This window comes from Hirundo rustica, chromosome 11 (genome assembly GCF_015227805.2).
Source record: "Hirundo rustica isolate bHirRus1 chromosome 11, bHirRus1.pri.v3, whole genome shotgun sequence".
NCBI lineage: Eukaryota > Metazoa > Chordata > Aves > Passeriformes > Hirundinidae > Hirundo > Hirundo rustica.
Window position 1 is genome coordinate 1,057,400 of NC_053460.1, and position 16,172 is coordinate 1,073,571.

Consider the following 16,172-nt stretch of genomic DNA (forward strand, 5'->3'; position numbering starts at 1 on the left):
GGAGGAGCTTATCTGTGTAGTCTTCATGTCTTTAATTAGTCCTCTGGCCACTGTGAAATCATTATTTAGGAGTCCCTCTGGCTCCAGGCCAGGTACATTTTTATGCAAATCTTGAAGGATGCAGCTGAATGTAAAATTTCCCCAGGAATATGAGCTCCCTCCGTGAAAGGCTCTTTGGGAGAGGGTAAGAGGGGAGTGAAAGATGAGACTCAAATGTCTGTTAATGCTCCAGGGGCACCAGGACGATGCCCCAGGAGGACACAGCTCCTCCCAGGACTCGAGCTTGCCCTGCATGCATGTTTAAAAGTGCTTTTCTGCACCGCAGGAGCAGCCTTAGTTTACATCCAGTAGTCCCTCTGTAACCCCTCATGAAGGAAGGATGCTTGCAACACTGCCTGCAAATGAGGTGCTCGGTCCTGCCTTGTCATTCCAGTCTGGCTCTAAAATTAGAGGCTGGATCATTGGGTGAAATTAAAGTTGTAGGAGAAGCAGCTGAGCTCCGGGGAGCCTCGTGGGACGTGCTCTGAGCAGAGTGCCTGCCCTGCAGAGAGGAGGTCACACCTTGGGCTCGGCACGTTCATGTTTGACATCTGTGAATGCTGCATCTCACAGCTCACACTCTTATGGGATCTTAGACATCAGCTAGATGCGAAATAGGCATTAAAATATTAATTAATGACACACAGAGTATTGGGTTTGTGCGCGCTACACGTGTGCGATGCTTGGCTGTGAAAGCCTTGGGTAGAAATCTCTGTCCCCCATGTCAGATGATTAAAAAATGCTTCAGATGCTCTTTATGCTTCAGAGTCCCTCTAATTACATTTCACAGAAGGGCTGTTGTTTGTGCTCATTTAATAAAGCTGCAGCTTGTGGTTATGCAGGGTAATAAATCTCTTCTTTTTCACAGAGCTGATAAAATACCTTCAAACTTGTACTCCACATACCTGCAAGCCTGTCAGGCTATGAAAGAGAAGGTGTTACAAGGTAAAAAAATACAACATTCATTTATGGATCAATATGAAATGTTAGTTTTTCCACTGCTGCCCTCCTGAATTGAAAATTTTCAAAGATTTGTGGCTGAATAGGTATTTAATCCATATAAACAAGTGTTAGGTCCTTTATGCTGCGCCGAGGTGGTAAATTCTTACTGCTGCAATGGCTTTTTCTGCCAGCCCTGCTTGGGTGGGATTTTTGCACTCCCCGGGAGCCCTGTGCTGTGCTGAGGCTGCAGATGCTGCCTGAGCCTGAGCTGGCTGAATTCCACCCCCGAGACCTTTCCGTGAATCAGCGTTTGCAGCCGGAGCTGCTCGGGGCTGGGAGCCGGCTGTGCTGGGAGCCTGCTGTGCTGATCCCTCCTGCAGCGACTCTTGTGCCGCCTGCACTCCTGGCGTCCTTTTCAAGGGGGATTAGGGAGCTCTGGGGGGGCAGGAGGGGCCGGGAAGGGGATTGCAGCTCCTGGTTTGTAGCGTTTGGGTGGGAGGTGATTTGGGGTCCCATCGCTGCGGCTTTCCTGGGGCGGGATTATGGATATTTAATGAGGGTTGAGCAGCCCCAGACCCCGTCTGTCAGTGCTCACTCTTGCACACCCAGGTGACCCAGTGGGCTCCCAACACCTTATTTTACGGCCTGTTTACAACCGGTATCAATTTCAGCCTTTGTTGTTTGCTGTTCTCGCTCCTGGGTGATTTATTCCTGAAGAATAAATCACAATAAGTTGTTCCTGTCTAAGGAACTCTGAGGGGGTTTTGGGGCAGTCGCTGGTGGCATCTCTTTCCAGTGGTAAAAGGAATTTCCTTTTATTCCTTCTCTTAAACAAGAAGCCAGAGTAACATGGGACATCCGGAGAAGCCAAGGATGTGTCCATGCTGTGATGTCTGTCTCTGCATTCTGAGCCTGACTCCAGTCCTGAGGACAGCAAATGTTCCTGTGAGGGGCAGAGCTAAAGGAAGTGGGAAGAAAACTCTGAAAACAGAACTTTTTTTTGCCTCTCATCTTCAAAAACTGAATTCCTTTCTGCAACTCGGCATAAACCCATAAATTATTAATTAAATAGCGCATTCTGAGTGTAAAAACAAAGCTCTGTGTGTGGCAGGCTGACAGTTTGGGGTTTTGTTGGAGCTTCAGGAAAAGCAAATTCTGCTTCCACAGAAAGTGCGGGCAGGGATGGCTGAATGCATTTCCTCTCCTCCTTGTCTCTAGATGACTCCAGAGCAGAGCCCAGCCATTCCAAGGAGCCTTTTGAGCAGCTGAAGGCTGAACTGGCTGAGCTCAGGACGCTGGCAGTGGACCAGGCTCCGTGGGAAGGTATGAGGGAGCTGCTTCTCCTTGTCTGTCCCCAAAGCTGCCTGAACAAAGCGTGGCTGGTGCTGGCCAAAGGCACAGCAGGAGTTAGTGCCACTGGTACCTGAAGCTGGTAATCCTTCGGAGCTGATAATCCTTCCAGCTATGAATATGTACATTTTATTGTCTGATGTATTCCCGTGTTTGTTCGGGGCTTATCTTGGTGATAATCACACCAGTCTCTGCTGCCCCGCTCTTGGGTGACTCGGGACCTTTTGGGAAGCATTTTCCTCTCTGGTGTGAAAACTTCCTGAGGCGTGTTGGTAATAATACTGCGAAAAAATAATGCTGATGCTGATCCACCGTGTCCCAGCCAACATGTTTTGCTTACTAAAGCTTTTACTAACACACTTTTGACTCTGACTGATGAGTTTATACCTTGCTTGTTCTTGCTGCTGTGGGGGGTTGTAAACGTTTCACTCCCGCTGTCCCCCTGTCCCGGCCCCGCAGACGTGGCAGCTCAGACCGCCGTGGTTTCGGACAGACTCGGCCGTGTGCTGGGTGACAGCAGTGAGGAGAATGACGCTGCTCCTTTGGATTCCCCAGTCCAAGTGGCCGTCCCTGCCCCCAGGCTGGCCCCGTGCCACCGGAGCGTGAGTACCGGTCTGGTTTGGGTGAGGAACTGTGGGGAAAACGCATCTGGACGGAAGGTGTGAAAGGCTGCTTTGTCTGCAGGAAACACCCTTCTCCTTTTGTCTCCCTTATCCTGCCCTGCACGCACTGTCCCTGTGTTTTAACCACCTGCAAGCTGCTGGATGAAGGATCTGGAGATATTTCCTAGCAGAGCAGTCCTGCAATGAGCGAGGCTTTCCTCAACAGCCTTGTCTTGGTGTTTGTTGTGTGCTGGGGTCATTCCTGGGCTCTTACTGGCTTTGTTTTCCATCCTCAGTGACAGTGGATCTGTTCAACTTGTAGTGAATCTCATCAACCAGTTTGTTCCCTTGTTTCATTGTCAGGAAATGTGATACACCCAAAGCAGAGAACTAGGTTTAGGTATCCAGCCTGACAAGCAGGAGTTAGCAGTGTGGGGTTTATTCCAGGTTTATTCCTGGTGCTTTTTATTTCAGGTAGTTGATCTTCTGCTGACATCATTCTGCCAAACCCTACTTGCTGCTTCCTCTTTTAACCCTCCCGACAGGTAAGATGGGAGTCCAAGGGCAGGAGAGCCAAAACTGGGTGATAACCAGAACTGCAGCACTTGTGCAGGGCTGAGGAGGGACTTTGTGTGCTCACACCCCTGGTGCCAGGCTGGCAGCTGCAGGTGAAGTGTCTGCACTCCAAGAATGAATGTACATGAGCAAATAGAACGTGTTTCTCCTCTGTTGTTCCAGATCCCTTCAGCAAAGTGGCCGTTGGCTCTGCTTTGTGCTCTGTGAAGGGATTAAACGCCCCCACAAACAGTGCCCAGGTGTTTCAGCCCAGCTGGGCGATGGCAGTGAATCCAATCCCTTTTAGCCCGGAATTCCTTCCCCCTGGCAAGGACTGGGTGGGTTCTGGGCTGGCTGAGGAGGAGAGGCAGTGCTGCCCTGCCCTGGGAGCATCTCAGCTCTCCTCTGTGTAGCAGAGCCCGTAAACATCACGGGCACTGTGTCAGTGGAAAATCACTTTGTCGGGCAACAAGGACGCCGTGCTGAGGAGCTGGCTGGGATCCCAGCTGCCCTGGTGCTCCCCTTGGCAGCCAGGGCATCCTTCCCTCTCTTGCACCGCTCTGCCCAGGATCGCTGTAAAACACCTGACAAACAAAGAGTGCCAGGAAATGGTGTCTGAACCCCGATCTCCTCTGAGGATGGGCTTTTCTGTGAGCTGGGTGGGAGAATCCCTCCTAGTCCCAGCAATTCCTGCTTGCTTTGATTTTTGATGGCATTTATCGCTCTGCCTCAGTTTACCCTGCGCCCCAGGCAGCTCCCCCTGTCCCTGTTGTCGCCTCTGGGGCCACTTTGGCCTCCTGAGACGACAACAAGTATTCGAGGTGCCAGCCACTGTGTGAGGCAGGGCACTGCTGAGGGCTTCTCTGCTCAGGGACCCCCAAAACGCCCCTTCCTCTGAGCCTGTGAGGGGAATGATAATTGTGCTGTGTTTACAGACCAGCTGGATCAGCTCCAGGGTGTTTAAACATCTTTAATTACCCGTTCCCGTGTCGGGGATGAGTTTAATGGGCCCGTGGTTTCACCCTCTGCAGGCAGGGCCCGTGCCTCTCCTTGCTGGTGAAGATGATGTGTGGACACAGGAATCTCTTGCCTGCGCTCCTGGGCAGGCTCTGCCAGCTCATCTTTCATCAGGTCAGTTCTCCAGCTGGAATCCTGGGCTGCTAAAGGCCACCCCACCCCGTTTCCTCAGCTGGGCTGCACTGTGGACGGGCTTCCAAAGCCCTCCAGGCTTCCAAAAAGTACCCACAGGACCATGAAGCTGCCCTCAGCGACGTGAGGAGAATTTTTTCCCTACAGAAATGCCACTTGTGGAAGGTTAATGCATTCCGAGGCATTTTAACAGAAGCTAAAAAATAGGCAAGTTTAGGAAAGAGACAAAAGGAAAATGGTAGAATGCTTCATTCCTAAGCTTCCACGTTGAATAATTCAGTTGTAAAGATTTAAAAATAAAATTAAGATACTCCTACCTGGGCTGCAGCAGCGCATCGTTTTGCTATTAAAGAACTCCTTGGTTCATTTCCTCTACCCTGTGGTATTGCGAGGGTGAAAAGAAGAGGCTGATAGACTAAATTAGCTGTCAGAGAAGCTAAGAAGCCTAGAGAATCCCCAAATCTGAATTTACAGTCAGTTATTTCAGGCTGCTGCATTACAGAAACCTCCAGTTCCGCTGTGGGTTGTCTCTCATCTGCTCAGCTGTGAGCAGAAACAGTGTCCTGCCCCTTTACTGGGTGTTTTTCCCCTCAGAAAGGTGTTTTGGTACAAAATGTTACAATAATACAAGTGAAGTATTACAGTATCAATATATATTAAATATTAAAAATGTCGCAATGGTACAAAAATGTAAGAATATTACAAATGAAATGTTACAAAGTTACCAAAATTTATCTTTCCTGCCTTTCGCCGATTTTACCTTCCAGGGTCCTTCCCTCGGTGCCGCTCACATTTTGGGACTGGCAGCTTTTGTGATCCACTTAAGTGAGTGCAGAGCTTTAATTCCCGGAGTGGAAGCCCATTTTGGGGATTCTCAGCCTGCTCCTGGAAAGGCCCTTTCTGTTTCTGAGTACTGGAGCTCCTTGCTGGTGTGCAGAACAGAGGAGTCCTTTGCCTTCTGCTTGAGGTAAGATGGGGCATCCCGCCCCTCCCCGCTCCCCCAGGTTTTTGGGATGCAGGGAAGGCTCCTGTGGAGGATTTCCAGAGCTCCTGGAGGTGGTTGACCCAACCAGACAACGGAGTTCTTCCCTTTCCTCTCTCAGGTTTTGCACTGCAGCAGCAGCTTACCTGATGTGCAAGTTTTCTTCCTGTTCTCGTGAAGATTTTTGTGCCTTGATTCCTCCTGGCCTGATTAAAAAGGTAAAAAGGGAAAAGGTTTTGCTGTTGTCTGTGGAAGGGTTCAGTCTCAGCCCGATTTCCTGCTGCAGGGCCCTGTGCAAATATCACTTTACAGCAGGAAAACAGTGAAAAATGCATCTCTGGGCCTGCTTCTGTGACAGCCTCCTGCAGGGTGTGGTCTTTTCATCCCAGCTCCAGTACCTCGTGCCAAGGCTCAGCTTGGAAGCTCGGGGAGTCCTGTGTGAGGAGACCACATCTGCCCTGAGCTGGAGTTCCCTGTCCTGCCCCTCTCTGAACTCCAGGAGAGCCAGCCTGTGCCTATGGAGGCAAGCACGCTTCCAAGAGCTCCTGAAGGAAAAGGCATTCCAGGTATAAACCTTTTCCATCACCCAAATTCGCCCTCTAATTCTCACTTTTTTTAGATCTGCCCTTTGCAATTTCCTTCTTGGTGATCAAAAGCTTCTGGTTGGGACTTAATGCCTGAAAGTAAGAACTAAATACCTGAGAAGAACTAAATCCCTGAGGAGTTGTCTGGCAGCTGAGTTGTGTGGGCTGGGATGTGTGCTCGGTGTTATTTGATGGGGGTGATAAGGTAGAAAGAGAAAACCAGAGCTAAAACTTTAGTGTCCTACTTCTTGTGGAAGCAGGAAGCTTGGCGAGCCACGGAAGCTGAGGGACTGCAGAGCAAGGGCCTGTCCATCACCCTGGCTCCCTGTGGGCTCTCTGGGAAGTGATGGGGAGGCAAATAACTGGAAATCCTTGCTTTTCTGGTGCTCTGAATGCCAAAGATCCCCTGAGCCACCTGTGCACCTTGGGTTGCCTGGCTCGAACCATCTCAGCTATTCCCTTTGTACCACCCTTGCAAAGTCTCTTGTTTTGTTTTTTTTTTTTTTTTAAACCTGCTTCCTCCAAAACCAGTTTGTCTTTGTGCAGAGGAGTTTGTGGTGTTCCTAGAATGACTCCTTGTGCTTGGCTGGCTCAGTGTCCAGGGCTGGAACTGTGTTAGAACCTCTCTTTGATGCTCACACAGCCTGTCTGACTGAGGTGCTTGGCTCATTTCACCTTTATTTCTAATAACACACCTTCATCCTGGTACCTGGGCTTGGAGGTGATGAGTGTGTTTGGAAATGTCAAAGGGATGGGGGTGTGTGAGACAGCCTTGTGGGATTTCCATGAATTTTTGAAAGCCAGAAGGGTTTTAGCTTGAATATATTTATTTATTTTTAATAAGAGAAACAGCGCAGGAACTTCCTCGGGTTGATGTCTCTTGTTTCGTGTCTCTTAATCCACGTGGGATTGTGTCTGGAGATGAAGCGAAAGTCAGGTTTTATGCTGGGCAGCAGGTGGCTGTTCTGCACAAGTTATTTCCCTTGCTGTTCTTCCCTGCTCCTAAATCCTGGCTTTTCCCAGCTATCTTTCAGAGAGTGGCTGCTGATGGAGCTGGAAGTGTGCCCTGAAAAGGACATTCTCTCTGCTTCGGAGAGGTAAGGGCCAAGGGGCTCCCTTGGAAAGGGAATAGCCCAGGAGTCTCCCATCAAAATTAGGGAGAAGCACTGAAAATCAGGAAGTAAATGAACAGTTGCTGCAGGACACAGATGCCTGCTGCCTGCTGTGGTTTGTCCTGAGCTCGGGCGCTGCTGGGGTGAGGTGTGGGAAGGCCGGGTTGGACAGGCTTGGAGCAGCCTGGTCTGGTGGGAGCTGTCCCTGTCCGTGGCAGGGGGTGCGGCTGGCTGGAATTTAGGGTCATTTCCAGCCCAAACCATCCCGTGGTTCTGTGGGGCTCACCCTGCATGTGCAGCCCTTCCAAATGCCCTGTCACAAACCCTCCCCAGAGCTGGGTGGGGTCTGCTGGAGGACTCCTTGTGTCTGCTCTTACACGGTGCTTTTATCTGAGCACGCATCGCTCGTCGCTCTTGATGTGTCGGCTTCCCTACCCATCAAGGGAAGGGCACCATTCCAGCAGCTTTCCCATCCCCTCCTTTTCCACGCCCAGACAGGATTTCCATTCCTGGGCCATCTATCAGAGGTACCTTCCTGCCCCTTCTGCTGCTGGTGGCTGTGATGGGGACCTGGAGAAGGCGTGTGGGGTCATCATCAACGCCTTCCTGGACTCCTCACAGAGGTACTCCGTGCCACGACTTCCCTCTCTGGTGATGCCCTGAGGCTGTGCCCTGGAGCCATGAGGGGCTGGGGACACATTCCCTGCTGCTGTGGCTGGAAGGGGCAGTGGGAGGTGGCCCTGGGACTCACCAGCCTGTGCAGAAGCATCCTGCTCTAGGTGGCAGAGGTCTGGGGCTGCAGCCACGGAGGGGGGCCCCTCGTCTGCCTGTCCTTTTTAAGCTGACTTTGAACTCAGGTTTGTGTGGCCAGACAAGCACCAGTGCCCCAGGGGGGAGTGGCTGGAGCTGGAGAATGAGGAGGGTGGTTAGAGCAGAGCTGCTGTCTCAGCTGCGGCTTGTTTAAAGCACCGTGTTTGAGCTCTGTGTTCACCTGAAGCATCTGACTGCATTTGAAGTGTGCTTTCCCCTGGGCTAGCAGGGTGAGTTACCTCATGTGTCCCCCACTTTCAGGCTGGACCAGGGTGGCTGTGGCCGGTCGAAGGTGTCGCTCAGCCCCGAGATTCTCTGCAGGCTGCAGGTGATTTCAGGCTCTGAGCTGGATGTTTAGCCCCCAGACTTGACCAAAGCCTTCCCTCATCCCTCGCTGTTGGCGCGGCTCCGTTCGGCTCTCGGTGTGAGCTGAGCTGTGGGGATTGAGAGAGGTTTCTCTCCTTGATCTCTGGTCGCTTCAGAGGAACAGAGGGGGTTTGAGGGCAGGCTGGTGCCTGGCCCTCACTGGTTTCCCCACACCCTGTTCAGGAGCTGGTGCTGGAGCTGAGGTGCAGGCCAAAGCTGCCTCCCGGCTCCTCAGCTGCCCGGAGACACTTCCTGCTTGAGATTCTCCAGGGAAGGCTGACAGGCAGCCAGCACGGATCTGCTCTGGGACAGCAGCTGTGGAGGCAGCAGGAGCTGCTGCTGCACACCAGGTGAGCGCAGGCCTGAGCAGCGGGGAACGCCTCCGGCAGCGCTGGTGAGCGCAGCGTCCTCCCCTCTGACCCCACGGCAGCGACGGTGACGCCGCGCGTCGCGGGGACAGCTGCGTAAGGGACGCTTTATTCCCTGGCACCCCCTGGAACCAGCTGTGTCTCCATGTGCCATCCCTGCCAGTCGCCCCTGCCAGGCTGGATGTCACACAGCTTCGTGGCGAGGCCGATTCTCTCCCTGACAGTAACTCAGTTCTCATTCTTCCCTGCCTAAGGATCCTGGTCGGGCTCCCTGCGTCCACCCTGATCACCACGTGCTGGAGAGGGAACAAAGCAGTGTTGGACTGTGACAGCTTCTTCTGTTTTGTGAACTCTGAGCTGGTAGGTGTCCTGAGACAGAGGGGGATTGCTCATTGGTAAATGCTCTAGATAAACACCTTGAATTTGAATTTAGGGAAGGAGGTCGCATCCAAATTACCCAGAAAAGGTGTGGCTGCCCCATCCCTGGAGGTGTGCAAGGCCAGGTTGGAGCAACTTGGTCTGTGGAAGGTGTTCCTGCCCATGGTCCCTTCCAACCCAAATCATTCCATGAATCTGTGACTTTTGGATTCATTCACTTGGAGTTTTGGTGGCATTTTACACTACTAAGAGCGAATCCTTGGGAGTCCCTTTGGTGGAGCGGGTTCCAAACCTCCAGCATTTCTGTGCAGGCCTGGGAGGGGCTGAGCCTGAGCCCTCCTCCAATCCCTCTGTCATGCCAGTGCCTTGGGCTGTTTTGCTGTGGAGTGAGATCCTCCTCATCCCCCTGAGAAACATCCAGGCCATCCCTGCAGCTTTCTGGAGGTCTCATTTGCCTTGCAGGTCCCTCGGGACGCTGCTCTGTGCTCCGAGGAGAGCTGATTTCTGTTTGTTCCTCCTGACTGGCCCTTCCAGGCCCTTCTGCGCTGTCACACTGGGCACAGGCAGCACCCTCTGCTCACCCCAAGGCCGTGAATCCTGCTGCTGCTGCCACCCTGCACTCGTGGGTGCAGCTCAGCTCCGTGGGAGTGCTCTGCACAGAAACCACGCTGCTGCCCCAGAGCTGACGCTCAGCATTCACGGGGTGGCTCTGTGCTGCCTGAGCCCCGTTGTGCCAGACACCCAGAGTGCTCTCAGGAAATCCAAAGGGCAGGAATGGTGATTTTTGTTTCCCTCTCCGTGTCCTCCTGCAGAAGAACGTCTGCTCCAGAGGGTACGCGCTCCCCTACGACATCACAGCTCACTTCTTCAGGGTAACGCCGCTTTTGTCCCTCTGCCTCTCTGCCCCTGCTCAGAGCTTTCCTCCTGGCACACGAGGCCTCCCCTTTGCACCCTCCTTTTGAGAACCCTGGGTGTGATTCCGAGAGGAGCAGTAACCGGGGAAATGAGGGGGAGCAGCAGGGGGAAGCGGTGGTGGAGGTGAATTTTCACACAATGCAGCAGAGCCGGTGGGGGAAGGAGCCGCTGGTGCCGGTTTCTTTCGCTGAGCCGTGCTGACCCCTACAGTTATCTGTGATTCATTTACACCCGCTCGGCGAGGGCCTTGGAGCAGCAGGGACGGACGCGTGGAGCCATCCTGTCATTTGTGCTCTTGCAGGGCCTGCTGAACGCCAGCCTGGAGAGTGAGGACGCGGCAGGAGGGCTCAGCCAGGCCCTGGCCACCTGTCAAACCGAGTGTCCCCTGGTGCTCCTCTCTGCAGCGGTGACTGATCTCATTGTGGTTCTCTGACTCTGGGAGCTTGTGTTAAACACTGCCCGAGTGTGTAACAGAAACTCTCAAAGCTTTGGGAAAGTTGCAGGGTGTTTTTGAGCCCTTGGCGTCACCGATCCCAGCTCTGGGCTCCTTGGGGTGTTGCCACGGGGGCTGTGTCAGAGTGGGGAGCTGGGGGGGCTTGTCCTGGGCTCTGATGCAGTGTGTGGGCTGGTTGTTACATCACAAGCCACCAAAATGCCCCCAAATCCCAGGTTTTATTGTCTCCCCTGTGTGTAACTCCTTGTGTGCAGTTTTACACGGTTTTGGTGCACGTGTTGAGCGTGGCCACCACCTCTGTGGAACAGATCTTCCGTTGTGACTGGTCCTGCCAGGGGAGTCCCGGGGCACCGTGGTGTGAGCACGGTCACAGCTGACCCTCTGCATTCCCAGGACGTGAAATTTCTCCCATTTTCTGACCTGTGCATGTACAACTTGGGCTTTTTTCACTAAGGAGGGGAGAAAAAAAACCCTTTCTCTGAGTACCTGGCTGTGTCTGACTGCAACCAACCATCAAGCACCCCACTCCTAATGCTGCTGGTTTCCATCTTTGTCCCCAGCTTTGGTGGCCAAGGCTGGAGCCAATCCTTTGCTCCCAGTGGGAGAGACTCTTTGGGGCTCCACTTGCAGAAGAACTGGACAGACTGAGGGGCTGGCATGGCTCGAGCACCAGGTGCGTGTGAGGGATGGCGCAGGGAGGATGGAATGCTCACCTGGGCTTGAGGACAGCTCTGGACAGACTCCTCTGTAGGGTTTAAACTCAAAGTGGGTCATGGTAATGATTTAGTCTGGCCCTGTGTGTAATGTGGGTCAGAGAGCTTCCCCAAAAGGAGAAGGGAATCTCCAGAGCAGGCTGGAAGGCAGAGTCCTGGCTAGGCACAGCCTTAGCGCGGGGCTGAGTCATTCCCAGGAGCTGCCACACCCTTTGCTCCCTGGATTTGGGGAATCTGGGCTCCTGAGGCTGCTCAGTGGCTGCTTGCTTCCTTCTTTACCTGTCCTTACACTGTCAGTGCCCTGCAGCTTTTCTCCAGAAGCTGGGAATTTATGTAAGAATCTCCTTGCAGGTTAAGGCAGGTGATAATCACATGCTTCTGGAGTATAGAGTTACTGCCTGTCCAACCACTGATAAAAGAGATTTGAGAATGCTTCTGTCTGCTTCTAGACTCTGGCTTTTTTTACAACTGCCTCCATGTAGCATCCAACTGCAGGGAAAACAAAATGAAGAGGATGGTTTAATTTTTTGTCCCAGTCACAAATTTGCACCTTTGCCCGAGTCCCTCTTTCCTTCCCATTCCCAGCGGCACTTTTCCCCATTTTTTACCTGCAAACCCATGACACGCTTGTTCTGTTTCCCAGGTTCCTTTCTTCAGGGGCAGTTTTCCCCGTCTCTGACCCTCCTTGGCTCTCAGCTGCCTTCCTCCATGGTGCCATCCTGCAGCAATCCCCACGAGGACGAGAGGCGCTGCAGAGGCTGGGGGCCGACGCAGAGCAGGCAAGGCTGGGTGCACTTCATGTGTCTGCTCTTCCCTCCACCTGAAAACCAGGAGCAGGAGGCCTTTAACTGAGAGGAGTTGTCCTGGGATAGTGCTGCATCCCTGGTAACCCCTGCTGGGAATTCTTGCTGGTGGGTGGTTGATAAGAGGCGGCTGCAAATTGCCAGTTGCTAAATTCTTATCCTGGAGGCAAAGTTGTTCCAAGCTTAGACTTTTAGCTCAGACTCTGTGAAGTCTGGGAGGGCTGTTCAACAGCTGCTTTATAAACTGCAGCTGGAGAGAGCCCTGCAGAGACGGAGAGCTCGGTCCGTGGCGTGCCAGGATTCCCTCTCCCTCCAGGAGCAGTCCTTGTGGATCTTAGCTTGGGCAACTTGGCTGGAAAGTTGAGGAGACGCAGGAAGTTTGTGAGACAGCGGTGCAGGCATTTTGAGGGCTCTGGGAAGTTGTGCTGGGATTCCCAGGGACAGGTTTCCCGAGGGTTTTCCCAAGTCTGGTCCAGGAAAAGGCTCTGCCTGTCGCCTCGGTGCAAGGGGGATTCTCTGAGGAGGAGGCTGAGCTGCTGCCCGGCAGTTCTGGCTGCTGGTTTTCCAGGGAAGAGCCAGGCTCAGGGCTCAGCATGGGGAGTGTCCCTGGGCCAGAGGCTCGCAGGTGACAGCGCTGAAGCGGAACCTGGGCCTCCTGTTTACTCTGGAGGTTTTATTGCTCCAGGCAGCAGCTCCTCTTCCTGTGGGATTGACTCCTGCACTGTTTGTGCTCGTCTGGAGCCAGGTGCTGCCAGTCTGGTGTCACTGAGTACACTTGGCACACAGGGAGTAACTGCAGCTTTCACCTCGGAATTGCTGGAGGGTTCCAGGGGGAGTGGGAACCGTGGGAGGGCTGGGGGGAGCTGGGGTCCCGGCAGGTGAAGCACTCTGTGGTTCATCCAGGCCCAGCCTGGGAATGTGCCTGCTGGAATGTTCCTATTCCCTGACTGCAAAGGCCGAGTTCCAAGGCACGACTACAGGCACAACTGACTTTTAGCCTCTTTTCCTCGCAGCTCCTTGTTGCTCTGCTGTTCTTCTCTCTCCTGGATCTCATCTCAGCCAGAATAGCACCAAAGGTGAGTTCAGCCCCGAGGGAATTCTCATGACACTGGATGTGTCTGATCAGCTTGGTCTGCTGCCCGAAAATGCTTCGTAGCAGCACTGGGAAGGCTGGGAGCTTGTTCTGCCGGGAGGAAGGGATCAGCAACACCCCAGACAAGCCTGCTGAAAGCCCTTCTGTTCCCATCAGATTAAACCTGTGTTTTCCTCTCACTGACGTTATCTCCCCCTTCGCTACTTTCATTTCTCCTCCTGGATGATTTGCTGTTTTCAGTCTCCTGGTCAGACTTCACACCTCCCAGGTAGCGCAGGAACCTCGCATCTCACTCTGCTCTTGTGTAGCATCTCACATCTGTCAGAGGACGTTTTTCCTCAGGCTGGGATGTGGTACTTCACGGGAGAAGGGCTGCCCAGGAAGGAGGAACGTTTGTTTCCAAATGGTTTAATGTTATTTAGTGGAGGAGCAAAGATGACAGGCTGCCTCCAGCAGCTGCCTGCCCCGAGCGTGCTGCTGCCTGTGAAGGCTTGTTTCTGTCCCTTTGCTGTCACCTCAGCTTTGAAGTGCAGCCATTTGGGGAGTCACCTCACAGATGGGATCAGGGAGCGCATTGGAGGCAGAAAGAACCATTTGGTCTCAGTCTATCCGTGGGAGAGTCTGGGGGAAGAGCCAGGGAGGAGAGAAACGTCTTGAGCAGACGGAGCTGGGAGGTTAATCCATGTGAAACGAGTAATGAAAAAAGAAACCCCACAATAATTCCAGGACGTGTTGTCACTAGAGGGGACGGAAGCTGCTCCAGTGGGGTGGGTGCAGGATGTGCAGCAGTCTCTTGGTTAATCCAGGCTGGATGGGGCTTGGAGCAGCCTGGTCTAGTGGAAGGAGTCCCTGCCCATGGCAGAGGGGTGGAACTGGATGATCTTTAAGGTCCCTTCCAACCCAAACCATGCCACCACGCAGCTTTCCCCTCTCTCAGGGAGCCCTGTGGTGCCTGGTTTGGTGAGGAAGGCACTGCCTCGCTCCGGTGCCCGATCCCCCTGAGGGAATCCAGGCTGCCAGGTGAGGGGAGAGGCTTGGGCTAAATTCCTAAGGTCCTTTAGCAGAGCACTTTGTGTGCAGTCTCCTGTGGGGGTTCCTTTCTGCTTTGATGCAACCACAGCCCAAGAGAAACGAGAGTTCTCCTTTCTGACACCCAGGAAGGAGTGGATTTCCAGACGTCTCTGGAATGGTCCCTGGAGATCCTGCAGTGCCTGGAAGAGAGGGGCACATCCTGGCCACTTCTCTTCCATTCGGCAGAGAGAGGTGAGTCCTGTCCCCGGGGCTGGAAGGACGATCCCAATCCCTTGGGTTGGAGTGTCCCTGTGAGAAGGGCTGGGCCTTTGGAAGCAGCACAAAACCCACTTGTGTGACAGCTGAGAACATCCTGCTTCTGTCCCAGAGTATGGCAGAGCCAGTTGATGATCAGGAATGACTGAACTCAGTCTCGCTCCTGCTTCTCTGAGGGGACAGCTTGCTTCTCCTGCTGGTCACCACCCCCAAGCGCCCGTATTTTATTGCGGCCTGGAAGGAAACTGTGCAACCTCTGTGAAAGGTGACCTGAGGCCCTCTGAAGGTGCTCAGTGCTTCCCCCTGTCCTTGCAGACCCCGGGAAGTTCCACGTCCTGCGCAGCGCGACCTCGGACCGGCACAGCCGGCTCCTGCCCCTGGCGTTCTACAGGTAACGTCCTGCTGGGCTGGGGGCACGGAGGGGCTGCGGGCGATGGTGGCACCCAGCAGCGGGCACGGAGGTAACAGCACTGCTGGCCTGTCAGTGAGCAGTGACCTCTTACCTTCAGTGCAGGGCAGAGCACCTGGCCAGGGCACGATGCTGCTTGAGGAGCTCTTTGCTAAAGAGCTTTGCTACAAGCGTCCCTTCAGCCTTGTGCTCCAAACACCAGGTTTTGGGGCCGATTTCGCTTCCTGGGGCGGCCCTGCTGGCAGTGGGACTCAAATGAGGGCAGAGCAGCAGCTGTGTTTGCCTTGTGCGTGTCCCATCACCCAGAGCTAACAGAGCCCACGTGTGACCCCCTCCAGCCTCACCCCCTGCTTCCAGCGGGAGCTGCTCCGGCGGGAGCCGGCCTTCCTCGGCGTGGCACTGCAGATGTACATCCAGCTGCTGCAGCTCTTTGTGGAAGGGGAAGTCCTGCCACAGTCTGATCAAGACCCCACAGAGCACGTAAGCAAAGCCTGGACTCTTTTCTTTCTCCTGTCATAGCCCAGAATGGTTTGGGTTGGAAATTACCTTAAACCTTGTCCTGTTCCACCCCCTGCAATGGGCAGGGACACCTCCCATTATCCCAGGGTGCTCCAAGCCCCAGTGTCAAACCTGGCCTGGGACACTTCCAGGGATCCAGGGGCAGCCACAGCTTCTCTGGGCACCCTGTGCCAGGGCCTGCCCACCCTCACAGAGTAAAATTTCTTCCAGTCTAAATCTACCCCTCTCCAGCTTAAAACCTCTTGTAATAAATCCTATCCTTTAGCTCTTCCCTTGCAGCAGCACTTGCAGCATCCCTCTTGCTCCCTGCACCTTCCTGTGCAGGCTCCTCATCCCCTGGGGCAGAGAGGAACTGCCAGGGCTGCTCCCAGACGCTGAGCACCCCCTGCCCTCTGAGCAGGGTGTGGGGTGGTGGCTCCTGCCTCTCTGCTGAGGGTGATGCTTCTGTCCCGTGTGGTGCAGGATCCCTTGGAGCTGATCTCTGCAGCCCGGCGCTTCCTGCTGGGAGCCGTCCCGCACTGCCCTGCCCAGAGCTGCGGGAACATACAGCCGGTACGTGCAGCTCTTCTCCCTCCCCTCCCAGCCGCTGCTGCTCCCTCGGGCACGGGGGGACACCTGGTGCTCAGCCGGTGCCACGGCCACCTCCCGCACCGGGCCCTGCCCTCGTGTGGCCACTCCCGCTCGCTCTGAGGGGATTGTCAGGCACAGCCACGAGTGGAAGTTCCCCCCTCTTCTGCCTCTG

General features: G+C 54.1%; 1 protein-coding gene across 6 annotated transcripts in view; it reads left to right on the forward strand.

The window, feature by feature from the left end:
- Positions 1 to 16,172, forward strand: part of FANCA (FA complementation group A) — a 31,955-nt gene that overhangs the window by 15,433 nt on the left and 350 nt on the right. For all 6 annotated transcript variants that reach the window (XM_040075036.2, XM_040075037.1, XM_040075041.2 and 3 more), the window contains 22 exons: positions 908 to 984; positions 2,200 to 2,304; positions 2,791 to 2,933; positions 3,408 to 3,478; positions 4,520 to 4,619; positions 5,405 to 5,604; positions 5,741 to 5,837; positions 6,009 to 6,185; positions 7,227 to 7,300; positions 7,810 to 7,938; positions 8,387 to 8,453; positions 8,675 to 8,841; positions 9,114 to 9,219; positions 10,050 to 10,109; positions 10,454 to 10,558; positions 11,167 to 11,279; positions 11,963 to 12,098; positions 13,136 to 13,198; positions 14,373 to 14,478; positions 14,818 to 14,893; positions 15,250 to 15,391; positions 15,893 to 15,982. In XM_040075036.2, the coding sequence (XP_039930970.1) occupies positions 908 to 984; positions 2,200 to 2,304; positions 2,791 to 2,933; positions 3,408 to 3,478; positions 4,520 to 4,619; positions 5,405 to 5,604; positions 5,741 to 5,837; positions 6,009 to 6,185; positions 7,227 to 7,300; positions 7,810 to 7,938; positions 8,387 to 8,453; positions 8,675 to 8,841; positions 9,114 to 9,219; positions 10,050 to 10,109; positions 10,454 to 10,558; positions 11,167 to 11,279; positions 11,963 to 12,098; positions 13,136 to 13,198; positions 14,373 to 14,478; positions 14,818 to 14,893; positions 15,250 to 15,391; positions 15,893 to 15,982 (2,404 nt within the window). The remainder of the gene's footprint in view (positions 1 to 907; positions 985 to 2,199; positions 2,305 to 2,790; positions 2,934 to 3,407; positions 3,479 to 4,519; positions 4,620 to 5,404; positions 5,605 to 5,740; positions 5,838 to 6,008; positions 6,186 to 7,226; positions 7,301 to 7,809; positions 7,939 to 8,386; positions 8,454 to 8,674; positions 8,842 to 9,113; positions 9,220 to 10,049; positions 10,110 to 10,453; positions 10,559 to 11,166; positions 11,280 to 11,962; positions 12,099 to 13,135; positions 13,199 to 14,372; positions 14,479 to 14,817; positions 14,894 to 15,249; positions 15,392 to 15,892; positions 15,983 to 16,172) is intronic.